This window comes from Lepus europaeus, chromosome 9 (assembly GCF_033115175.1).
Source record: "Lepus europaeus isolate LE1 chromosome 9, mLepTim1.pri, whole genome shotgun sequence".
Classification (NCBI taxonomy): domain Eukaryota; kingdom Metazoa; phylum Chordata; class Mammalia; order Lagomorpha; family Leporidae; genus Lepus; species Lepus europaeus.
In genome coordinates, this window is record NC_084835.1 from 39476514 (window position 1) to 39501345 (window position 24832).

Genomic DNA, 24832 nt, shown 5'->3' on the forward strand with positions numbered 1-24832 from the left:
ATTTTGAATGTTCTCAAAGCAAAAAAAAAAATGTTAAATGTTTGAGGTAATGAGTATGCCAATTAGTCTAATTCGAACATTACAATTTGTATGCGTGTACTGAAATGTCACCTGTGATCTATTAGTGTGTACAGTTATTATGTGCCAACAAAACAACCGAAATATATCAAAAACAAACACAAAATGTTGGGCTATGCTGCTGCTATGACGAAGTCATTCCAAAAATTTTTTATTGCCATCTTAGTTAATGAATGGCAAGACTTTAGAAAGATCCACAAAGCCTATAGATAGAATATTCTGGAAAACAGTTGTTTCTTGTTGAATGCTATCAGACTGGGTGGCACATGGAGAAAATACTGAGCCCCTTCCCAGGGTCAGCTTTTCTCAAGTCAAAGTATGGTGATATGAGAAGTTCTCCTATGTTAAAAATAACTCTTCCATGACAAAAAAACATTAAAGACAATACATGAATACTATATAGGAAAAACAGAAAAAAGACACTCTCCTTAGTCACAATATTAAAGACTGAAGTTACTCATGTCTCACGCAGATGTTGCATTTGAGCTACTACCAAAAGCCAAACATTCATACGGTGAAAAAAATATTCTTGAATGGCTCAGGGTCACTGCACTCATCTGGGAACACAGATCCTAGCCTCCTGGTGCTCCTGGAGTCACACAACCAACATCCAGTGTCTGGCACACAGAGTCACATGGTTCTGTCCCTTCATAAATTACAGCACACCTAAGCCTAGAGTATAGATGGAAATACATAACACAATCAACACAACAGGCCATACAATACAGAATACCTATGTGACATATAACCTTACAATATTAAATTTCCATCTTTTCCTTTTTAAAGCATAGACAAAAATCCATGAGTTAACTAAACACATGATACATTCCCACTATCTCTCTACCTATAAAGGGATCAGACAAGGAGATGTTCCTGGCTTTCCAGACATTATCAGTGGACATTAACCCGTGGAACGAATTCTCAGATACTGCTTCACAGCAATCAGTCATAATGCAGAGATGTTCCAAGACCAAAATGCACACTTTTTTTCTTGTATACCATATCATGTTGGAGAGAACAAAGCCACGATGACTGTGATAATGTTCACACATTTAACTCCCAGCCCCTTAAAGATATTTAGGGGGCATCGACGTAATTCTACGAAAAAGTGCAAAAAGTAGGCCAGGAAAAGACCACCTCTTCCCTGAGCACTGTGTGGTGAGAGCTGGAATTCTGGCAACCTCACTGAATTCCTCTTAAGAACAGCATCCTTCTTTTAGGTCTTTGGAAACCCCTCCTGCCACCCCTCTCCCCACACCCCTTTAATGAGGACACAGCCTGGCCTTTACCTGTGAAGCTGCTGTTCATTTCAGGAACGTCATCCTCCTCCTCATTTTCCGCATGGACTATGCCAGCATTTTGCATATCATTGTAGGACTTGGTGCGCTTCGGGGTGGACTGCTTGGAGCCAGACTGAAGGCTTTGCAAGGCATCCGTCGTGATCACTTTCCCACTGACTGGCTGGCTGGGAGGTTTGGGTGTCCCATAATAGTTTCCTAGGTGATGGGAGAGACACATTTGCATGTTTCAAAAAGGATACTTGGGTGTTTTTTTCCAAGACTTCACAACCAAATTGCTCAGATCATTAAAAAAAAAAAAAAAATCAATCTAGGAAACCAGAACAAATTATGTTTCATTTCTGGGGTAGGTTAGAAAAGGTATCTTTTCCTGTACAGCTAGATCTGGTGATTTCAGAAGCAAAAAGGAAAGCTGCACTGTTCTGGGGGCCAAGAACCTACCAGGGCAAAACAAAGGCAGCCATGCTCAATAGGCAAACTTCATGCTCATTACATTTGAATCTCAATTGCCCGGCTCTTTACATATATGCACCAGCATAATGCTGGAATCTGATTTAGAGTGAGCCTCGCAGAAAATAGAAAATTCATTGCTGCTGGCATCCTTACAGGGCTAAAAAGTTGAGGTCACCGTCCCTGAATACGGGGACTCTTCAAGAGGGAACCAGGGCAATACTGAAAAGGGAGGACAGTGAACTGCACGTGGCGCCTCTTTAACTGAGTGGCAGACTTGCCTCTCAGAGTCGGCAGGGGTGGGGACAAACCCTTGTCACTGGTAACACAGAACCCTGGGGGGCTACGGGCATCCCTTTGGGGCTAACCCTTCTGGCCATTTTCAGCCATATTTCTCCCAAGTTTGGTACCTGTCCCACTATAGTGTGCTGTATGATTCTGAGTGGTACAGAAACAGGTTTTTGCATTTTTCAAAATAAATACATGTATTTTACATTTGCAGTAGAAAAAGCCTAACAAGTTACAACACTAAGGCACATGTTTGCCTTTTAAAATTAGGAAAAAGTGCAATGCTCTAAAGAAATAACTTATTTTTAAAGCTTAAAAAGGCAGCTTTAAGGAGCCAGAATTGTGGCACAACTGACTGTGACATTCCATATGAGCACCAGTCCCAGCCTCTCGGCTGCAGATCCAGCTCCCTTGCTAATATGCCTGGGAAGGCAGCAGGAGATGATGGCCCAAGTTCCCGGGTCCCTATCACCCATGTGGGAGAGCTGGATGCAGTTCCATGCTCCTGGCTTTGACCTGGTCCAGTCACAGCCCTTTCAGCTACTTTGGGAGTGAACCACTGGATGAAGACCTCTCTCCTGTTGTTCTCTCCCTCTTCAAAAATGATTTATTTTATTTATTATTTTATTTATCTCAAAGGCAGAGTTACAGAAAGAGGGGGAAAGACATTGAGAAAGAAATCAAAGTTTAAAAAGCACAGTTTATAATCAATAGTATTCAGTGACTACATAATTATACACATCAACATTAGAATGCCAATGATTTATTCACCATTTTTTGTCTTTTAGATCAAGGCCAGAAAGATGATGTTAGGCCCTAGAATTATCAATGTTTGTAATTCTATGCTCAGTAAAGCAGAATTCGTAAGCAACAATAAATCCTATTTATGCTGTCGCTTTCCTAGGACCCAATTCCACTGATCACCTCAGTACCAGTTCCATAACATACATTTTATTGTAAAAGCATAAAGAAAAGGCAAATGGAGACTGTAACATTTTCTTCTTCCTAAGGTGTACAGGTGGTAAATAATTAGCTGCCTTATCTTTGTAGTTAAATTTTCTTCTACAGAAGAGGGTTTGACATTTCTTTAAAACATTCTTTTGAATCATCATCCAATTTAACACACACCCCCACTTTCTTCAAGAGTGGTGTAACAGTCTGTGTGTGGCAGCAGGGGAAACTTAAGCTTTACAAAAGCAATAGATACAAGCACATCACGCTTCACTGGGAAGGATCCCAGGTGGAGCCTTGTACTCAAGTGTTGACGTTTTCTCAGAGCAAGGGATCCATCACACTGTTCAGAAAACTCTGTGCATGTCTCCAAGTGAAAGGCACAGGGAGCAGTAGAAACAGCTTGCTGAAGGGCATCTTCTTTGTGTTTTTAGGGGCAAACACTTGGGCAAGGAAGAATCAGCACATCCATGAGGCCAAAAACGCACTTCACCTTGCACTGTGACAGAGGTTAGGTCCAAGGACTTCCCCTCCTTCCTTGACGATCTAAATAGGCTAAGAGCTAACATTTTCATAGACTAAAGATTCTTCAGTGAAACATGGAATTAAGATGGTTAACCAATTGAAAAATCATCACAGTGAGAAAAAAAAAATCTATTGAATTTACTTTTAATTCCTTCCAACCACTAACATACAGAAACAACATATGCATTTTAGAATTAGATATTAAATTAGGGCTAATATCTATCAATAAGAAACTTCCCCTGAAAGATGTGACTACAGTGTATGACCCTTTACTCATAATTATAATTTATTTATTTATTTATTTATTTATTTTTAGTTTTTGACAGGCAGAGTGGACAGTGAGAGAGAGACAGAGAGAAAGGTCTTCCTTTTGCAGTTGGTTGACCCTCCAATGGCCGCCGCAGTAGGCGCGCTGCGGCCGGCGCACCACGCTGATCCGATGGCAGGAGCCAGGTGCTTCTCCTGGTCTCCCATGGGGTACAGGACCCAAGGACTTGGGCCATCCTCCACTGCACTCCCTGGCCACAGCAGAGAGCTGGCCTGGAAGAGGGACAACCGGGACAGAATCCGGTGCCCCAACCGGGACTAGAACCCGGTGTGCCGGCGCCGCAAGGCGGAGGATTAGCCTATTGAGCCACGGCGCCGGCCTCATAATTATAATTTATAACCACATTGTTTCAATACTATGAAACTGAAGTCCACTCAAAAAACTTACTATTTAACAGTCAATTAAACCATTGATATTCAGTTCATACCAGAAACAAATGCTGGAAAATAAAATTAACACCTAAATTTCATAATTTCCCAGTAGGTAACCACCCTTGTTTTTCAAGTTCAAAGTCTTTAAGTTAGTAAAGTGATTAGCACATCTGTCAATGCAACACCACACAGCCTCAGAACAATCCACTTGTTCAGCAGTATCGCCTCTTTCTTGAGAATTAGCTTCAGAATGATGGGAGACAGATGAAGTGAACATTATCAGGTTGAACCATATGAAATCACTACAGAAGACATAAACCGTCAAACACCAGCATTTTCATTCGCCTTAATCTCATGTTTATGAATTAACAATCCTGAGAAGCCTCAGTAATCTACACCAGTGGTCTTCTAAAAGTTCATGGGAGGTAGATGTTTAGCCTAGCAGTTAGGATCCCTGTATCCTGGGTTCAATACCCGGCTCCAGCTCTTCACTCCAGCTTCCTGCTAATGTGGACTCTAGGAGGCAGCAGTGATGGCTTAAGTACCTGGGTTCCTCTCACCATTGTCAGAGAATTGTATTGAGTTCCTGACTCCTCGCTTTGGCTTAGATCCAGCCACAGCCAATGTGGGTGTATCAAGAGTAAACCATCAGACAGGATCATTCTCTTCTGTCTGTCCCTCTCTCTTTCTCCCTCACACCCCCCAAACAAAATTTGAGGGGCAGGCATTTGGCCTAAAGGTAAAGACAGGGATTAAAATGTCCACATTTCATATTGGAGTGCCTGGATTCAATTACTGGCTCTGGCTCTCCATTCTGCCAATGCAGACTGTAGGATGCAGCATTGATAGCTCAAGTAGTTGGGTCCCTGCCACCCATGTGAAACACTCTGGTTGAGTTCTTGGCTCCTGAATTTGGCCCCAGTCGCAGCCCTGGCCATCATGGGCATTTGGGGAGTGAATCAGTGGGTAGGAACTCTGTTGCGCTCGCTCGCTCGCTCTCTCTCTCTCTCTCTCTCTCTCCCCACAACTGTCTCTGTTCCCATGCCTCTTGAATTAAAAAAATAATAATAAGTTCATGGAAAATACATCATAAAAAATTAGGAATCAGTTCAAATTTTTCCACCAAAATTAATTTAGTTTTTAATTCTATTTTTCCATGTACTTTGGGAAGTGCCCTCATATTGATAAAGAGCTTAGATGAGTCAGCCCAGAATTCAAAATCTCACTACTGACCAGCTGTGTGACCACAGTCAAGTCATTTAAGCATTTTTTTAAAAAGATTTATTCATTTATTTATTTGAAATGCAAAGAGAAATGGAGAGGGAGAGGAAGAAGATCTTCCATCCGTGAGTTCACTCCCCAAAGGGCTGCAACAGGTAGGGCTGTACCAGGCTGAAGCCAAGACCCTGGAACTCCATCCTTTTCTTCTATGTGGGCTGAGTTACACGGGCCCTGACACTTGAGCCATCTTCCAGTGCTTTCCGAGGAACATTTGCGGCTGGCTGGATAGGCAAGTGGAGCAGCTGGGATGCAAACTGGCACTCACCAGCCTTCACGTAACCCTTTTGTAAAAAGCTTTTGTCCTTGGGGCCAGTGCTGTAGTGTAGAGGGTACAGCCACCACCTGCAGTGCTGACATCCCATACAGGCACCAGTTTGAGTCCTGGCTGCTCCACTTTCAATCAAGCTCTCTGCTACAGCCTGGGAAAGCAGTAGAAGATGGCTCAAGTCCTTGGGCCCTATATCACGTGGAGACCTGGAAGAAGCTCCTGGCTTTGGATAGGTACAGTTCTGGCAGTTGCAATCATCTGGGGAATGAACCAGTGGATCAAAGTCTTCTCTCTGCTTCTGCCTCTCTGTAACTGCCTTTCAAATAAATGAATGAATCTTTTTTTTAATTAAAAAAAAAAAAAAAAAAAAGCTTTTGTCCTCAACCTTCAAATCAGGATTCTCTGAAAACCCAGCTCACACTGAGGACACTTTTCTGAGGACAAAACTGAGATGGTCTACTAAGTGCTTTTTGCCCACACTGAAGTCCTCCAGGAGAGCCAGTGCTACTGAATGCCAGTGTCACCCATTTCTAGAGAGATAAAGTATTTGAAGGGTGTGGCACATGGTAACTGCATTCTCTTCTTTCACTGCTGTGAAGGAAAAAGCAAGCAAGCTCTTCTACCCTTCATCTCCTGAGTGCTGACATGGAAATGGAAGCACCAGCTGTAGTGACATCCAAGGAGGACTGGGATCATCAGCTAGTGCCATTTAAAAAATATATTGATTTATTTATTTGGAAGTCAAAGTTACAGAGAGAGGGCAAGACACACACACACACACACACAGAGAGAGAGAGAGAGAATCTTCTACCGACTAGTTCATTACCCCAGATGGCAGCAACAGCCAGGGCTAGGTCAGGCTGAAGCCAGGAGCCAGGAGCTTCTTCAGGTCTCCCACAAAGGGTAGCAGGGGCCCAAGCAGTTAGGCCATTCTCTGTCATTTTCCCAGGCCATTGGCAGGGAGCTGGGTCAGAAATGGAGCAGCCAGGTCTCAAACTGGCGCCCATGTGGGATGCCAGCACTGCAGATGGTGATTTTACCCACTATACCACAGCACCGTGCCCTCCAGTACAATTTTTTTGCCGATTTAAAAAAAAATACAAGGTGTTACAAATATGAGATGTTGTTATTATTCAACTCTATCTAGCATTTGTTATTTGTCATACTGTAAATTTTGCAGAAAAGCTTCTACCTCGTGTTGTTCTACCCACTGAGCATCAGACCTTGAGAGACATGGTTTGAGACTTTTCTACCTACACATCACTTTTATGTAATTTGAATTAGTGACCAACATTCAGAAATGTGCTATTTCCAACAAAAATCAAAATTCTCAATGCTGCTTGACAAACTGCAAAGTCTGCTCGCATGGACTCCATCTCTTACAGGCAAGGCTGATAAGCAAGTGTAGGAGTTTAAAGTCAACTCACTCCCAACTCACTCAGTGAATCAAAGACTTGCGCAGACAAGTGTTTTGGTTCTGCCCAGCCCTTGCTCAACAAATCCCTTGCACCGAAAGTAGAGCACTTCCCTAAGGCACCGCAAAGAGATGGCAGATACAGGGATACAGGGAGGCCCGAGTCAGCATGTAAGGAAATCTAAAGCTTCAAAAACTCCTTAATAACTCACAAACTGGTCAGTGAATGAACTGACTTTTGGTGAGTCCGTCCGTAGTCCTGGGTTTCCGGCTGGGGGGTTAGGTTGCTATGAATTGTCTCTGCTGTGGAACACAGGCAGCATGGGTCACACACTCCCGAATGCCACAGCCTCTACCAGCCTATGTACTCTTACTTAATTTGCCTGGCCTCTCAGGCCTTTTTGAGTTCATGACCCCTACACCTTCTGGAAAATTACCTATTTGATCAAGTTTCTACTCTGCTCATCATCAAGCAAAATCTTGGCAAGATCAAGACACAAACCTTACAGACAACACACACCATGCACAAGAGACATGGTGTGAATATGTTGATCACTTAACAGTGTTAAATAAAAATTATTTTAAAAACGATAAATGACTAAAAAGTTAATTAAGGCTAGCACTTGACAGGTTGAACAGTTTCTATGAGCCATGAGCCTGATGTCCCAGGGCTTCCATGTTACCCAACACACAGTTCCCTAGGTAGCCCGGCTCCCTCCCAAGCGGGGATGTGTTCTATCTGCTGCTATTCTCAGAACTGATTCTACAACAGAAGTCAACAGGGCTGGCGGCGAGGGAGGGAAGGGAAGGACAACGGAAGATCTAAGAGGAAGGCCCTGCTGGCCTTAATTAATAGGCACAATTGCTGACCATGACCAAGCCAACGAATATACCTTCTGACACACATTTAAAAATTAATAGGGCCTTCAAATCAATTTTTAGAGCTTTATAAAATATTTAAGGGGGCCTATAACCCTGGATTTAAGTCAGAATGAATCAAATCTGTATGACCTCACACACACACTTACATTCACTCATTCACTTCCAGAGAGACTTCTTTGAGCCAGGAGCTGGAAATAAAACGTAAAACTGGGACTACACCATGATCTTCACAGTGGTTCTACACAGTGTGCATCAGTTGTCTTGAACGGTAATGTGCAGACAATGAGATCACAGTAAATGCAACTGCAAATTCTGTAGGCCACCGTGGGTCCTAGACTGGGACTTTCTAAGAAGTACTCAGGTGATGCTGCGTTTACTGGTCCAGGGATCACCCTCTGTGGATGGACGACGAGGAAGGCGGAGGCTCAGAGCAGCCAATGGCGAGCAGGCACAGCAGAGGAGCTGTCTCTACAGGAGAAGCTTTTGAAAATATGCAGGAAGCCAGGATGGCAGTGACCACAGGGACTGGGAATCCAGAGGACACCTGTCCACCAGGGCAATGTGACTCCCAAGGGGACAAACATGGCTTCCCTGCTTTTAGGGAATGGTTGTCAAAATCATCGTCTCTTTCTATATAAAGCGCACATATGCACAGAGTACACGGACACACGGGCATTCAGCACAGATCTGTTTCTCCCTGGACCTCGAGGCAGAGACCTTCACCCACTCGCCAAGCACTTTTTCTCAGTTGCCTTCTGCTTGCTCTTTCTGCTCTGAACCTCCTGGGCCTCTTTAAGCTCCTATTTGCAAACTATGTAGCCTTCTTGTCTTATAGCTCAGAGTCCCCCTCCTCCACCTGTCCCTCACCCCAGGAATACCTACTCATCCTCAGGACTCAGGGACAGTGCCTCTGAGCCCAGGAACAAGATCAAAGCTGTCCTGATTAGTTCTAGTATGTCCTCAGGGAACCATGAACCTCTCCTTCCTAATGCCCCTGGCTGTATTTGCCAGTCTGATTCATTCGTCAGTATTAGTCTCCCAGGGTCCAGCACTGTGGCATAGCAGGTTAAGCCACCATCTGCAAGATCAGGATCCTGCATCCTAGGGCAGGTTCCAGTCCTGGCTGCTCTGCTTCTAATCCAGCTCCCTGTTAATGCATCCAAGAAGGCAACAGATCACAGAGCAAGTCCTTGGGTCCCTGCCACCCACAGGGGAGACCGAGATGTCGTCCTGACTCCTGGCTTCAGGCTGGCCCAGTCCTGGCTGCTGTGGGCTTTTGTGGAGTAAACCAGTGGGCTGAAGATCTCTATCACTTGGCACTCTGCCTTTGAATGAATAAATGTAAGTCTTTTTTAAAAAAAATAAATCAGTCTTTCCCCTTAGACCCCTCACTTCCATGAGGGCAGGGGCCTGACCTAGTTTTGTACACAACTGTGTCCCCAGGCCTAACAGTATTATGCACACACTGTCACTAGGCGATTCTCTGCAGAATAAGTAAATGAACCAGTGGAGAGAGTGCACAGGAATTCCAGCCTAGGATCCTCCTCAACATCTGTGTTGCGGATCCGGTTTTTGCAGTTTCTTCCCAGCCCCAAAACGTACTTCATCCGCACTGCTGCAGATCCTCATCACTTCACTTCACCACTTGCCTCCTCAGCCCGTGATGCCATCATCCACAGAGACCAGCGCTTTCTCTCTGTTCTTCCTCTCCCACCTGCCCCACCCTGAAAAATATGACCTACAGGCACCACGGGCCAAGAACTCACTGACCTGTAATAAGAACTGTGTCCTGGCCAGTGCCATGAGGCTTCCCACACAAATGCCTGCAGGACAAAAGAAACTAACAGCTATGTCCCCCTGAGCAAGGTAAAGGATCTTTTTCTTTTCAGCTTCACTAGCCACAGGGTAAAGACAAAAATACGAAAGGGCTTCAAAAAGTTTATGGAAAATTGGAATGAAAAGAATTATTTTGGTGTAAAAAATCTGAAATTCATGCTGACTTTTTTTTTATAATACACATTTTCCATGAGCTCTTTGAAGAGTCCTCTCTGCCTGGATTTCAAAAATGTTTTGCACCAAAATAAATTTATCTTTTAAAACCATTTTTCATGAACTTTTAAAAAATGTTTTTAATGTACATGAGCCATAGAATATATGAGAACACAGATTCAAAGAGCATTTAAAAAAGTATACCTACTATACGTGACTACCCACTCATTTACTAATATAAATGATATTCCATTCACTGACTTACTCAGCAAACATGTGTAAAGTGAGGACTGGGCCAGGACCTACTCAACTGGATCCAGGTCCCTCATATGGGTGGCAGGCACCCAAGTACTTGAGCCATCACTTGCTACCTCTTGAACATTAGCAGGAAGTTGGAGTAAGGAGCCAGAGCTGGAAATGAAATCCACACACTCCGATATGTGACGCAGCACTTCAAGTAGTATCTTTAACTCCTGTGCCAAAGGCCTGCCTCAATTACTCTATTCTTCCTAACCATCTTGGGGAAAAAAAAAAAAAAAGGCACCAATATTCCCATTTTCTAATGCAGACACTGAGAGGCACACAACTCATAAATGATGACTGGCATTTAAACGTGCATTCGTCTCTGCTCTTAACTCAAGGAATCCTTGGAGATCTCTGAGCAGGAAATGCAAGCAACACTTGGCCAGCTCCAGCCTTTCCCTCCATCTTCATGCAGAGCAACAGCCAATTGCAGCACAGATTTCATTTGGTTACTTGCATTATCAACAGAGAGCATTCTGTGGTCGAGTTTGCCAACAGAGCTTATCACGACAGATGGCTTCCAGGGCCTGCCAAAAAGCAGGACTCTAGACAGTCTCGTTTTCCTCAATGACAAATAAGAACTCTCTTCAACCCCGTGGTATCGCTGTGTCCCCCAAAGTATACCATTGGCAGCTGCATTTTTGCAGACCTTCTAGGAAGCACAACAGTCACATTATTGAAGACTGACATCCCTTTCCTAATGAACATGCAGAAATATCCAACCCATAACTCCAATCTGAAATGTCACCCTGGCATTGCACATCTATGCTGAAGGAAAACCTTCGCACTGCTCAAAGCAAATAATCAGCCTCGTCTACCCAGAGGCATTTGTAAAACAGGCATGTTTGGAACCACCCCCTCTGGATAGTTCATCCCTTGTAATCTCTCTCCTTGAGAAGTCCCCAGGGCTGGCTGAGGCAGAAACCTGTCTCACAGAGCTTAGTGTCAACAGGAACAAAATAAAACAAAACCATAGCAAGGCAAGGGAGAGATGGTTCAGCTGATTTACTTCATGTAGCCTATCAAATAAATTAGCTCAGTTCCACAACTAGGAAGCTGAGCCAAGGAGGTAGTCTTACCATTTCTTACCTTGCCTTGCTGGCAATTCAGCCCAGTGACAAAGAGAAGTTGGCTCAAATCGCAGAGATGACAAACTCTGCTAGTAAGTTCTTCAAGGACACCTCCAAAAGTTTGTGGAAAATGGAATTGTAAGAAACATTTATTATGGTGCAAAAAGTGTTGAGGGGCTGGCATTGCGGTACAGCGGGTGAAGCCTCCGTATGTGATGCTGGCATCCCATATGGGTGCCAGTTCAAGACCCAGCTGTTCCACTTCCTATCCAGCTCCCTGCTAATGCACTTGGGAAAGCAGTGGAATATGGCCCAAGTGTTTGGGCCCCTGTACCCATGTGAGAGACCAGGAAGAAGCTCCTGGCTCCTGGCTTTGGCCTGGCCCAGCCTTGGCTGTTGCAGCCATTTGGGAAGTGAACCAGCAGATGGAAGATCCTCTGTAACTCCACCTTTCAAATAAGTAAAAAATAAATCTTAAATAAAAATGTAAAAAAAAAAAAAAAAAAAAAAAAGGTTTGAAACCCACTCCTAAGTTTTTTCATAGCTGGCACCATGGCTCACTTGGTTAATCCTCCGCCTGCGGCACCGGCACTCCGGGTTCTAGTCCCGGTCGGGGCACCGGATTCTGTCCTGGTTGCTCCTTTTCCAGGCCAGCTCTCTGCTGTGGCCCGGGAAGGTAGTGGAGGATGGCCCAAGTGCTTGGGCCCTGCACCCACATGGGAGACCAGGAGGACATGCCTGGCTCCTGGTTTCAGATTGGCACAGCGCGCTAGCCGTAGCGGCCATTTGGGGGTTGAACCAATGAAAGGAAGACCTTTCTCTCTGTCTCTCTCTCACTGTCTAACTCTGCCTGTCAAAAAAAAAAAAAAAGTTTTTTCATAATACACATTTTCCATGAACTTTTTTTTTTTTTTTTTTGACAGGCAGAGTGGACAGTGAGAGAGAGACAGAGAGAAAGGTCTTCCTTTTGCCGTTGGTTCACCCTCCAATGGCCGCCGCACCGCGCTGATCCGATGGCAGGAGCCAGGTGCTTATCCTGGTCTCCCATGGGGTGCAGGGCCCAAGCACTTGGGCCATTCTCCACTGCACTCCCTGGCCACAGCAGAGAGCTGGCCTGGAAGAGGGGCAACCGGGACAGGATCGGTGCCCCGACCGGGACTAGAACCCGGTGTGCCGGCGCCGCAAGGCGGAGGATTAGCCTAGTGAGCCGCGGCGCCGGCCATTTTCCATGAACTTTTTCAGGACTTCTATACCTTGTGAGGGATCACTGTGAGTTTCCATATATAGGAAAGAAGGCTGTCTATTGTGTTGGGAGTCTACTATCTTCTAGTTTACTCTCCAAATCCCCCCAATAGCAAGGGCTGGGCCAGGCAGAAGCTAGGAGCCAGGAGTTTCTTCCTGGTCTTTCACATGGGTACAAGGGCCCAGGGACTTGGGTCATCTGCTGCTGCTTTCCCAGGTGCATTAGCAGAGAGCTGGATTGGAAGTGGAGCAGCTGGGACCCGAACTGGCATTCATATGGGACGCTAGCACCCCAGGCAGTGGCTTTATCCATAACGCCACAGCACTGGCTCCCCAAATGCGGCTTTTAACCACACAGTTATCTCCAGGTTCAGTCAAGTGTTTAGTACCACCAACAGTAATGATGTCCAAAGCCAATTCCAACTGGAGTTGCCAGATAAACACAAGACAGGATGTTCTGTGTTTTTATTTGGTAAATCTAGCATCCTAAATATAGCCCACTCATTTGATTTCACCCCAATTACTATTTGTACTAGGGAAATTTTTACCAGTTCCACAGACAACAAATCTCTCCATCTTAGGGTCTCCCTTAAAGATCTTCACACACAATTGGGTATCTGTTAGCTATTTGAACAAGCTGTCTCATCCACTAGACAGTAAGACCCATAAAGTGACCATACCTACTTTGCAAAAATTTGGTCTATTTCAAATTTTATTTTAAAGGCAGTGAGAAAGAAAGAGACACAGATAGAAAGAGATCTTCCATCCATTGAGTCACTCCCTAAATAGCCTCAACAGTCAACGGTGAGGCCAGGCTGAAGCCCGGAATCCAGGATTCAGGCTGGGCCTCTTAAGTGGCCCAAAACACTTGGGCCATCATCTGCTGCCTCCCAGGGTTCACAATGGCAGGAAGCTAGAATGGAAGGAAGCAGAGGAGCTAGGACTTGAACCAGGCACTCCAATATTGGATGTGGGCATCCCAAGTGGCATCTATACTGTTGTACTGAACACCTGTCTCTCCCCTGTCTCTGATGTTATTCAGCAACTTATCTTTAATGAACAAATGCACATGAGTCATTGAAGCTACAAAAGAAATGTCGGGTTTCATTCACAGGAAATACCAGCCTCCCGGCCCTGCCTGCCACGTGACCTAGGTACCAGGCATCGATCAGGTTTTTGTCCTTCATTCCCTTTAGTGCCTTAGACCAATCTATCTCTGTCATCTGAAGAGATGAACTGGACGGCAGTTCCACTCTCAAATCCTACAACCCTGCCAATCTAAATGTCAAACAAATATTGGGCTTGAAAGAAAATCCCCCAGGTTATCAGGCTTTGCGCTTTTCTTGGCTCACTCTCCTTGCCTGCATATCACGGAGTGTGTCCGCAGAAGATCACCTCTCCACGGCGTTGGGAGGACTCAGAACTATGCTTTTTAAAAGGACCTTCACTCTTGAGACACGCTTGGCTCTGAGAAGTAGGCTGGTGAGACAGGAGAGTAACTCGCACGCTTCTTTTCTGCATCTTTCATTCTAAAATTGTTATGTAAAATACAACAGCCACCAACCATATGTGGCTACTTAAAGAAAGTTCTATTAACTTTTAAGATACTTTGAAATTCAGCTTTTCAGTCACAGCAGCCACATGGGCTAGTGCCTACCCTATAGGATAGCTGAGAATACTCAACCACTTTTAGTGCTGAACAAAGTTCTCACTGGATAGCACTGCTTTTAAACAAAGTTGGACGTGGTTACTTCTCTGATGTTTCTAGAAGCTGTTGTTCTTTTGTTTTGTTTTTTTAAAAGGATTGATCTGTTTATTTGAAAGGCAGGGTTACAAAGAGGGAGGGAGGGAGGGAGGGAAGGAGAGAGAAATGTCCTCCTTCCACTGGTTCACTTCCCGGATTACCACAATAGCCAAGGCTACAAGAGGCTGAAGCCAAGAAGCAAGGAACTTCATCTGGGTCTCCCACTTGGGTGCTGGAGTCCAAGCACTTGGGCCATCTGCTGCTGCTTTCCCAGGCACACTACCAAGGAGCCGGATCAGAAGTGGAGCAGCTGAGACTCGAATCAGTGCCCATATGGGATGCCAGTGTTTCAAGCAGCAGCATAACCTAACACCACTACGCTTGCCCCCAGAAGGCACTCTTGGTCCACCACGCTCACTCATTGGATTTAGGCCCATGGCCCGCTGCTGACTACTAAGCTCACTGGCTTGCACCCCCTTACTCACCCTTCCACAAGCTTCACCTCCTCCAGCCATCTCCCCTGACACTAGATGACATGGAGTGCCCAGGAGTCTCAGAACACTTCTCTTCAAATTGCTTACATTTAATTCATTTCAAAAAGACTGAGGGGCCATAGATTCAAGAGCCAGACAGCCTGACCTTGAATCCTAGTTCTATCTCTGTCTCTCCAAGTCAACAGGAAAGATCACAGGCATCTCGGGACCTCATGCTCCTCTTTTGTAAAACAGGTATAAACAATACCTCAGGGGGCTGGCATAGGTTAAGCCTCCGTCTGTGCCAACGGCAACCCAGATGGGCATTAGTTCGAGTCCCAGCTGTTCCTCTGCCACTCCACCTCTCTGCTAGTGGTCTGGGAAAGCTTAGGAAGATGGCCCAAGTGTTTTGTCCCTTGTACCCTCTCGGGAGACCCAGAAGAAGCTCCTGGCTCCTGGCTTTGGACTGGCACAGCTCTGGCTCTTGTGGCCTTTTGGGCAGTGAAACAGCAGATGGAAGACCCCTCTCTCTGTGTCTTTCCCTCTCTCTGTAACTCCGTCTCTCAAATAAATAAATTGTTTAGAACAAACAGTACCTCATAAGCTTGTTGGGAAGGTGGAATGAGACGATGCTCAACAGCACTCAGCATGTAGGATGCACTGCACAGGTGTCAGCAACAAAAACTAACCACCAAGAATAAGCCCTTCAGTGTCAGAGCTACTGTGTGGTCACCTACCCTGTACGTTACACTATGGTCTCAGGACCATGTCTCACCCAAAATAAATGCTCAATAAAATACTTCTTGAAATGGATTATATCTGCATACAAGGGCTTGTTTCAAAACTACACTGACAGAAAGTTTCCCTACAGTGACATTCACAGTAATGTCTCAGTATATTCACCCAAGGATGCTCACTGCTGCACTGTTGATTACAACACCATCAATAAAAGAGGGGCTACGGTAGAGGACATTGAAAATGGCCATTCCCAGGGGACTGGTTGAATAAATCACGCATATTTATATGCTATGACATCAAGCATCATTTACAAAGAACCATGTCGGGTAATGCAGGAAGATCTCCAAGGTAGACCAATCAAAAAAGGCCAGGAATACATTAAAACAAACAACTATGCATATGAACATGCTATTTGTGCATCCATTTTCTGAGCATTTGTCATAGATCCATTAACACTGGCTACTTACACAGAGGAGGGGACACAACTCACACTGAGATATTTTTAAGTTCATTGTGGGAATTATCGCATCACATCCATTTATTACTTTTCCTTAAGAATTTAAAAGTGTCTTGCTTTATAGGTTATTTCGTGGGGTTGTTGCTGGGATGCAGTGAATTAAGATGCCACCTATGATGCCAGGATCCCCTATTAGAGTGCTGGTTCAGGTACCTGCTCCTCTACTTCTGATCCAGCTCCCTGCTAATATGCCTGGGAAAGCAGTGGAAGATGGCCCGAGAGCTTGAACCCCTGACACCCAGGTAGAAGACCAGGATGGAGTTCCTGGCTCCTGGCTTTGGACTGCCTGAGCCCCAGCCATTGTGGTCATTTGTGAAGTAAACCAGCAGAGGATAAAAGATCTCTTTCTCTCTCAGTTTCTCCTTCTTTTTCAGCCTTTCAAATAAAAAAAATCATTAAAAAAAAAAAAAAAACAAAACTACAAAACGTAAAAAGCAAGACAAAATCTTTAAAGAACAAAAAAAGAGTACGGGCCGGCGCCGTGGCTCAACAGGCTAATCCTCCGCCTCGCGGCGCCGGCACACCGGGTTCTAGTCCCGGTCGGGGCACCGATCCTGTCCCGGTTGCCCCTCTTCCAGGCCAGCTCTCTGCTGTGGCCAGGGAGTGCAGTGGAGGATGGCCCAAGTGCTTGGGCTCTGCACCCCATGGGAGACCAGGAGAAGCACCTGGCTCCTGCCATTGGAACAGCGCGGTGCGCCGGCCACAGCGCGCTACCGCGGCGGCCATTGGAGGGTGAACCAACGGCAAAAGGAAGACCTTTCTCTCTGTCTCTCTCTCACTGTCCACTCTGCCTGTCAAAAATTTAAAAAAAAAAAAAAAAAAGAGTACGTTGTGTTGTGGTTGTCTGGAACCAGCAGAGTTTAAGAGAAAGAAATGGGGGGGAGGAGAAAACGCTGGGAGGAACTGGGGAGCCAGGAATGCTATTTACTGGAAAACCCAAGAACAGAGGGAATGCAGGACAGGAGCAGCTTTGGACCAGCAGAGTGTGTCAACGTAAGCTAATGCTGAGGGAGGGCTAACACGTGTCAGACACTGGCTAAGCCCTTTCCAATTATTGTCTCATTTAGTCGTCCCTACGAGGAAGCATGATTATCACCCTCATTTCACCAAAGGGGAAATGGAGACACTGAGCATTAAGCACCTTGCCGGAAGGCCCATGGTGCTGCAGCAGAGGGGCTGAAATCAAAGGCAGGCAGGGAAGCTGCTCCTTGTGTCCGGCAGAGGCAGACAGCATCCGGGCCTTGCCCAGGGAAGGCAAAGGCAGGAAGCTCCCCGGCCCTGTGTCTGGCATTTAATGAAAATTCCATTTTGTTTGCAGCTTCTAAGAGTCAACATAATATACTCTGAGTGGTTCTGAAACATTGTGAACCATCTCATATGGTAGGGAAATTATGCCACCGAAAGGTCAAAGGTTGAGGAACACTGTACAGTCAAATGGGTAAAAAATGGAGAGAATTAATCCCAGGCATTGAGAACACTGCAAATTGAAAATAACCAATAAAGCATTCACAAAAACATAGTTTTATTTAAGACAATCAGCTATTTCTGAAAAATACTTCCCTTTTGCTACCCACTAGACCGTTAGCTTACAGGACTCATGGGTTGTGATTTGTCACAACTTTGTTAAATCCAGAAAATTCTTCTTGGGAGTTTTCAGGAAAGACAGTAGGATCTGACAGCCAAATGGAGACGAGTTTGGTTACTGCTCTTACATCTGGAACAGGCTGTCTGACCTTGAGTGAGTTACTTCATGTCACTTAGCCTCAGCATTTCCAAGTAAAACTTCAGTGATAATAATAGCTACTCCTTCCTGTCGCACTGATGAAATTCAATGAGAAAAAGAACCGACTCCACCTATATATAATTTGTCATTGACCTATCTGAATGAAATGAGTTTCTTTTCCTTTTTCCAGGTTCATTTGTCACCTCAGTCACAAGTTTCTCCTCTCTGACCCCGCCCTCTGAGAGGGGGGACTCAGGCTCTACAGGTGAGCACAATGAACTTCACACACTGACAGTTCAGTGCCTGCTTTCCAAACGAGGACTCCTCCTTGCCCTGTTTGCAGCCACTGCATCTTAAACTGGACTCACACATGCAAGACAACATCCGGGAGGAGCCCACAGCCCTCCTCCCCTTCCCTTCCCCCATCCTAGACCTCAACATTCTCAGCTCCCTGAGCCTGGCCATAGCCCACTCAGTCACACCTACTTCCAGGAAACTCAGCCAACTGGGAATCAGGCATACTCTGAAGAAAATACCCCTGAGTTCCCAACTGGCAAGTTGAACAAAATCCAAACACGCGTAATGTACAAGCACAACTTAGGAATGAGCAGTAGGAACCAACAATATGCTCCTTCCTTTTCCCTTCCAAAAGTGTCAAACCAGAAACCACACACCTAAGACGCATGATCATGACTTGAACGACAGCCACTGCCTGTAACATTAAAGCTGTATTCTCCCTAACAACTTAACAGTCTACCTTGTATTTACCCTTTGTTTTTAAGCCTCATATTTAAAATGCCCCCGTGACCATCCAACAAATCCAAAAATTAAGTTCATAAAAGGATATATAATGTAATAATTATAAAAAAATTAATTGGGCTAGTTTGTAGTTTCCTATGTCCATCTATCACACTAAGAAAGCTACTACATTGCTTTTTAAAAATATAACTTTCTGGGGCTGGCGCTGTGGTGCAGTGGGTTAACGCCCTGGCCTGAAGCGCCGGTTCGAGGCCCGGCTGCTCCACTTCCAATTCAGCTCTCTGCTGTGGCCCGGGAGTGCAGTGGAAGATGGCCCAAGTGCTTGGGCCCCTGCACCCACGTGGGAGACCCAGAGGAAGCTCCTGGGACCTGGCTTTGGATAGGCACATTTCTGGCCGTTGCAGCCATCTGAGGGGTGAGCCATTGGATGGAAGACCCCCCCCCCTCTCTCTCTCTTTCTGCCTCTCCTCTCTCTGTGTAACTCTGACTTGCAAATAAATAAATCTTTTAAAAAAATAAATAAAAATATAACTTTCTGAAGCTATACAAATGGTGAAAAAGTGCTCAACTCATTAATCACAGGAAAATTCAAATCAAAATCATAATAAGCTACCATCTCATTAGGATAACTTTTTTTTTTTTTTTTTTTTTTGGGATAGGCAGAGTGGACAGTGAGAGAGAGAGAGAGAAAGGTCTTCCTTTTCCATTGTACTATTGAATTAGAAACTGGGCAGATGGGAGAGCAGGTACATGAAGAAGATGATTTACTGAGTACTGAGTACTGTTTACTTTATAAACCATGTAAATGTTCTTTTCTGCTCAAAAACACATTAAAAACCAATTAGAAATGAAAATATCATTCCTATAAGGCCACATTTGTGATTAATCACAAGTTTTCCTCCTCTTCTTTCAAATAGGATACAGGTTCATACTAAACACACACACACACATTTAAGTTAATAAGTTACAAGAAAACTCCAGGAGAAATAAAAAAACAATTTTAAAGGGCCCACCAAGCTTCACTCCATATATTGTACCACGTTAAGGGAACTGCAGTCCCTGTCATTTATTGAGACCTCCCTTGCCCATAACACATTTGTGCTTTGATGGCTCTGGATCCTCTGAAACACCAGGGAGAGCAGCAGCCCCACTGCCACTCTGCGGACAAACTCACCTTCATAGGTGCCAACTTCCAGCAGCGTCCCGCTCTGCTCAAGCTCCAAGAACTCCTTCACAGTCAGAAAGTTATAGTCCACACCGGGTACCTCTCCCTCTCTCGGAGACCGGGTCGTGCCTACAGGATGAAAAACCACGGCACAAGAAAACGTCAGTCAACTCGCCCAGGAAGTTCCCCATCCAGGGGTAATTAAAATAACCTGTTCAGTAGGCTGGCCTACCCAAGAGTCCGCCGACTTTATCTGTTCAGACAGGGACCAATCCAGTAAAGGCAACTTCTCTGTGTCAGATGGTATCCTCACTTCCACCCTCTAGGGCCTGGAACCCCCAAATAGGAGAATGAGAAAGCCTGGCATAGCTAGGTAATCCACAGAGAAATTTACCGTTTCTAAAAATGCACTGAATGAAAAAGGCGACCTGGATTTTATATACATACAACACACAATCAGCAGCTTTTTGAAGGCTCTAGTGCATACTAAAAAGTTATCCACCTTAAGTACAGAGCCTAAGGGGTTTATATTTTCATCACAGGCCTCAAACTCCTTGTGTTCCTCAATAGAAGTGGCAAGTTCCAATGTAATAAGCCCTTTGAAGAAAATGACACCCACTGCATAAACACATCACTAGAGAAATGTGATTGCCCAAGATCTGCGGTTGGACATCTCCCAAGGATTAAAATGCCATTGCTCTCCATGTAATTAATATGGTTGGGGGGAAAAAGGCCACCCACGAGTTCTAAGTAGGAAGAGAGGACATCACATTTGGTAGAAAATTGTCCCCTAAGTCTGCTCATCTTGTGAAAAGCTAACAAATTTAACAATTTCTCTTATGAAACAATCTATAGCCTCTTGAGCATGGAAGCCACTGGGCTTAGATGCTAGGCTACAGATCTATCATGCAAGCCTAGTCTCAACCAAAGGTGTGGAAGCACTGAGCATCAAACATAGGAAGAAATGACATAGAAAATACTAGAAACCTATGTTAGACATGAGGACAGACCAACAAGACCTAATGCTTCAGCTGGCTAAAATATTCAAATTAGGGACATGACCAATGTAGTGCAGCTCACAAGGCATCCTTAAACTATGATGTGAAGTGAATGATTTCCCACATAATAAGCAAGAAGCTTTCCCTTTCCTGGGATCTCTTTGTCAAACTTGAAAAGCGACAAATTAACCAGTTGTATGTAGCTGGCAGCTCTCAAGTTATCACCACCATGTAGTCTGTGATCGATGCCTATGTGAATAATCACATCCACACAACTTCACTGGGCACCCATACTCTTGGGTACTTGTTGCATACCTTATTCAGACTACATGCACCCAACTTTACCAGCACCTGAAATCCGAGTGTCTCCAACAGCTCCAAATCATCAATAGAACACTGCATCACAACCATCTGCTTCCCATACCCCACAAACTGGGGCTTTCTGGGGAAAGCAATCTGCCCTATCCTGTCTAGAACTCTTCTCGTATATTGCTTCCCATTGATTTCTGACTTCCCTGTCAGGTGATGACGAGTCTCTGAAGTCTTTGACAACTTGCAGACTTGTAACTCAGATATGAGGCAGACAGTAGGTGCTCAAGACACATAAAGATGGTATTACGTACTGCTGCAGGGCAGGGCTCTGTAGTCGGAATGTCACGGTCTGGTTTTCCATTCTGGGGCCCCGGCTGGACCCTTAGCTTTGGCTATTCCTGTGTCCTTGTCTACTTAGCAGGGATAATAATAGTACTTACACAATAAGTATATTCTGATTATTAAATGAGATAATCCCTTTGGAGGGCTTTCTGAATCAATGTTAGCAGATAGTATAGTTTATGCTATTATGTAATGAAATGGCTTGCTCGAATTTTTTTTAAAGATTTGTTTATTTATTTTAAAGGCAATCATGGCGGGAGAAGGGAAACAGAGACAATCTTCCATTTGCTGGTCACTTCCCCAAATCCCTGCAACAGCCAGGGCTGGGGCTGGCCAAAGCCAGCAGTCTAGAATTCCATCTGAGTCTTCCACATGGCTTAACCCACCAGGAAATAATGCTAGCAGTATTTAAATATTATTGTTCAAACTCTACTACAATAATCTTAAATCATGTATATGCATATATAAGAGGGAACCTCAAAAAGTTCAAGAAAAATGGAACTGAAAGATAAATTCAGGGGCCAGTAGTGTGGCACAGTAGGTTAAGCCTCAGTCTGCAATGCCAGCATCCTGTATGGGCACCGGTTTAGTCCTAGCTGCTACACTTAATCCAGCTCCCTGCTAATGTGCCTAGGAATGCAAAGGAGGACGGCCCAAGTGCTTGGGCCCCTGCACCCACATGGGAAACCCAGAAGAAGCTCCAGGCTCCTAGCTTCAACCTGGGCTGGACCAGGCCATTGTGGCCATTTGGGGAGTGAGCCAGTGGATGGAAGCTCTCTCTCTCTCTCTCTCTCTCTCTTCCTCTTTCTCTCTCTGTCCCTCCCTCCCTCCTTCTATCTCTATAACTCTATCTTTCAAATAAATAAAAAATAAATCTTAAAAAAAGATAAATCTAGTTTGATATTCAAAATTTTTCGAGGGCATGCTTAGTTTTGTTCAGAATATGCATTTTTCAAGAACTTTCTGAAGACCATATGCGTAAATGCGTGTTTGTGTGTGTGTGAGTGAGAGAGAGAGAGAGAGAGAGAGAGAGAGAGATGTTTCATTTAATGAATATTTAAGACCTCAATGCATGCTGCCTGCTGAGCAACACTGGTATTTTTATTTTATTCTGAGAGACAGCAAATAACTATAAATGTGAATAAGTACAGTATACAATTTCAGGTGCAAGTCATCTTCTGTGAGTGAAAAGATGAGAAAGCATTTCAGAGTGATTTAGAGTAAAAGGCTAGAGAGCCTCTCAGAGAGGGAAGAAGGCGCCAAGCAGGAAGCCAACTTTGAGGAGGCGATCAGGAAAAGGGCCTGGCAAGGCAGAGGTGATGGGGAGAGCATCCCAGAAAGCGGGAACAGCCAAACGCTTTGATGTGGGGTTGGCCTGGCCTGCTGGGGGAAGGGCAAAGGGTCGCATGACTGTAAGCAGAGTGATGGAACAGAGGATGATAGGTCATTCAAGGGCTTTTAGTATAGTGGTGCCCAAATTCAATACTCATCTCCACAGTTCTCTGGCTTTACAGAGACAGGGCTATGGCAGAGTAGAGAGGAGGCAAGAACAGGGACAGGAAGACCAACTAGGAAGACAGCACAGTGTGTCCAGGTAACAGACGATTGAGCATGGACTAAAAATAATAGGGTGGACGTGATAAGAAACCAACAGATTTCTATAAGGAAACATGAAATTTTCTCCCCTTAATTTGAGAGAGAGAGAGAGAGAGATACAGAAAGACACAGACAGGGGAGAGAGTTGCCATCTTCTGCCTTCAGTCCCCAAATGCCTACAAAGCTGAAGCCAGGAGCCAAGAATTTGATACAGGCCTCCCACATGGTGGTAGCAATCCAACGACTGGAGCCATCCCTGGCTGCACTCCAGGGTCTCCATTAGCAGGAAGCCGGAGTCATAAGCCAGAGCCAGATATCAAACCCAGGTCCTCTGTTACGGGACATGGGCGTCTTAATTGCTAGGTTCAACAGCCACTCCAAAATGTGAAGTTTAACTAGTTGAAGGGTGACCCACAGGATAGACAAATCTGTGTCAATTCATGATAGTGTGATGGGTCCATATGTTGAAAACAACTAAAAGAATTTGCTTTTGCCCTGGACATATCATGCAAGAACGACAGAGGAATCAAGACTGACACCTGTGTTGTGGCAAAAGGAGTGCGCCATTTACAGAGACTGAGAGAATTAGGAAAAATGGTTTCTGGAGGGAGAAAAACTCAAGAGTCTACTTTTGGACATGTTAAATGCGAGATGCCTCGGTCTATCTCAGCACAGAGAACTGAAGGGCAGCTGACCTTGAAGGCTGACAGTCAGAGTGGAGTTTGGAACAGAAACTTGGATGTGATCAGTTATCAGCAAGCCATCGGCATTGGGAGGCAAGACAAAGACCCAAGCAAAGAGTATAGGAAAGGGGCTCTGCCTGCGGGGCCGGCATCCCATATGGGTGCCAATTCTAATCCTGGTTACTCCTCTTCCAGTCCAGCTCTCTGCTAAGGCCCAGGACAGCAGTGGAGGATGGCCCAAGTGCTTGGGCCCCTGCAACCATCATGGGAGACCAGGAAGAAGCACCTGTCTCCTGGCTTCAGATCGGCGTAGCTCTGGCTGTTGCAGCCATTTGGGGAGTGAACCAAAGGAAGGAAGACCTTTCTCTCTATCTCTCTCTCACTGTCTGTCTGTAACTCTACCTGTCAAATAAATAAATAAACTTTAAAAAAGAGTATAGGAAAAGGAAGTCAAGGAGTATGGGTGGAACACTAAGAGCATCTAACTTGCAGAAGCTGGGGAAAGGAAGGGAAGAAGATCCTCGGCGGAGGCAAAGCAGCAGCAGCCAGCAAGGCGGGAGCAAAGAAGGAGGGGGTGGGGTGCAGCGATGTCTTGGAGCCAAGCATAACAAGCTGCTCAGTCGGCTACTTGTAAAACACAAACAGTCTACACCATACTGGGAAATTCCAGCACACGGCAAGAATAGAATCTCTTTGAAACTTGCTGTGAAAGAATCTGTCCTAAACGCGTTCTATATGGCAACTCTGGTACTCAGGCTCCCAAACAAAATTCCATTAACTTAATCCATTCCCCCCAAAAAAGAGAGAAGAGGATAAAATAAAACCAAACAGATATTTAAAGTCTTCTCAAACCAAACAACATTGGGTTTTTTTTTCCGCCTCCTGTAGCCATCTTATCTTAGCCATTTCTTTCCATCCATGTTTTCAGATCTAATTTGTCAGACTTGCTTTAGAGACAACAGTCACCCCCTGGGTCTTCGTTTCCTGAAAGCATTGAAATAATCAAGGACTTCAAAAATGCTGCATCTTAGAAGAAAACTGAAA

At 44.9% G+C, this 24832-nt stretch overlaps 1 protein-coding gene across 21 annotated transcripts in view; it reads right to left on the reverse strand.

Annotated features, from left to right (window-relative positions):
* MAGI1 (membrane associated guanylate kinase, WW and PDZ domain containing 1) overlaps positions 1 to 24832 on the reverse strand; it is a 679462-nt gene that overhangs the window by 113551 nt on the left and 541079 nt on the right. For all 21 annotated transcript variants that reach the window (XM_062201226.1, XM_062201229.1, XM_062201219.1 and 18 more), the window contains exons 3-4: positions 19867 to 19986; positions 1368 to 1574 (exon numbers count right to left, since the gene is read on the reverse strand). In XM_062201226.1, the coding sequence (XP_062057210.1) occupies positions 1368 to 1574; positions 19867 to 19986 (327 nt within the window). The remainder of the gene's footprint in view (positions 1 to 1367; positions 1575 to 19866; positions 19987 to 24832) is intronic.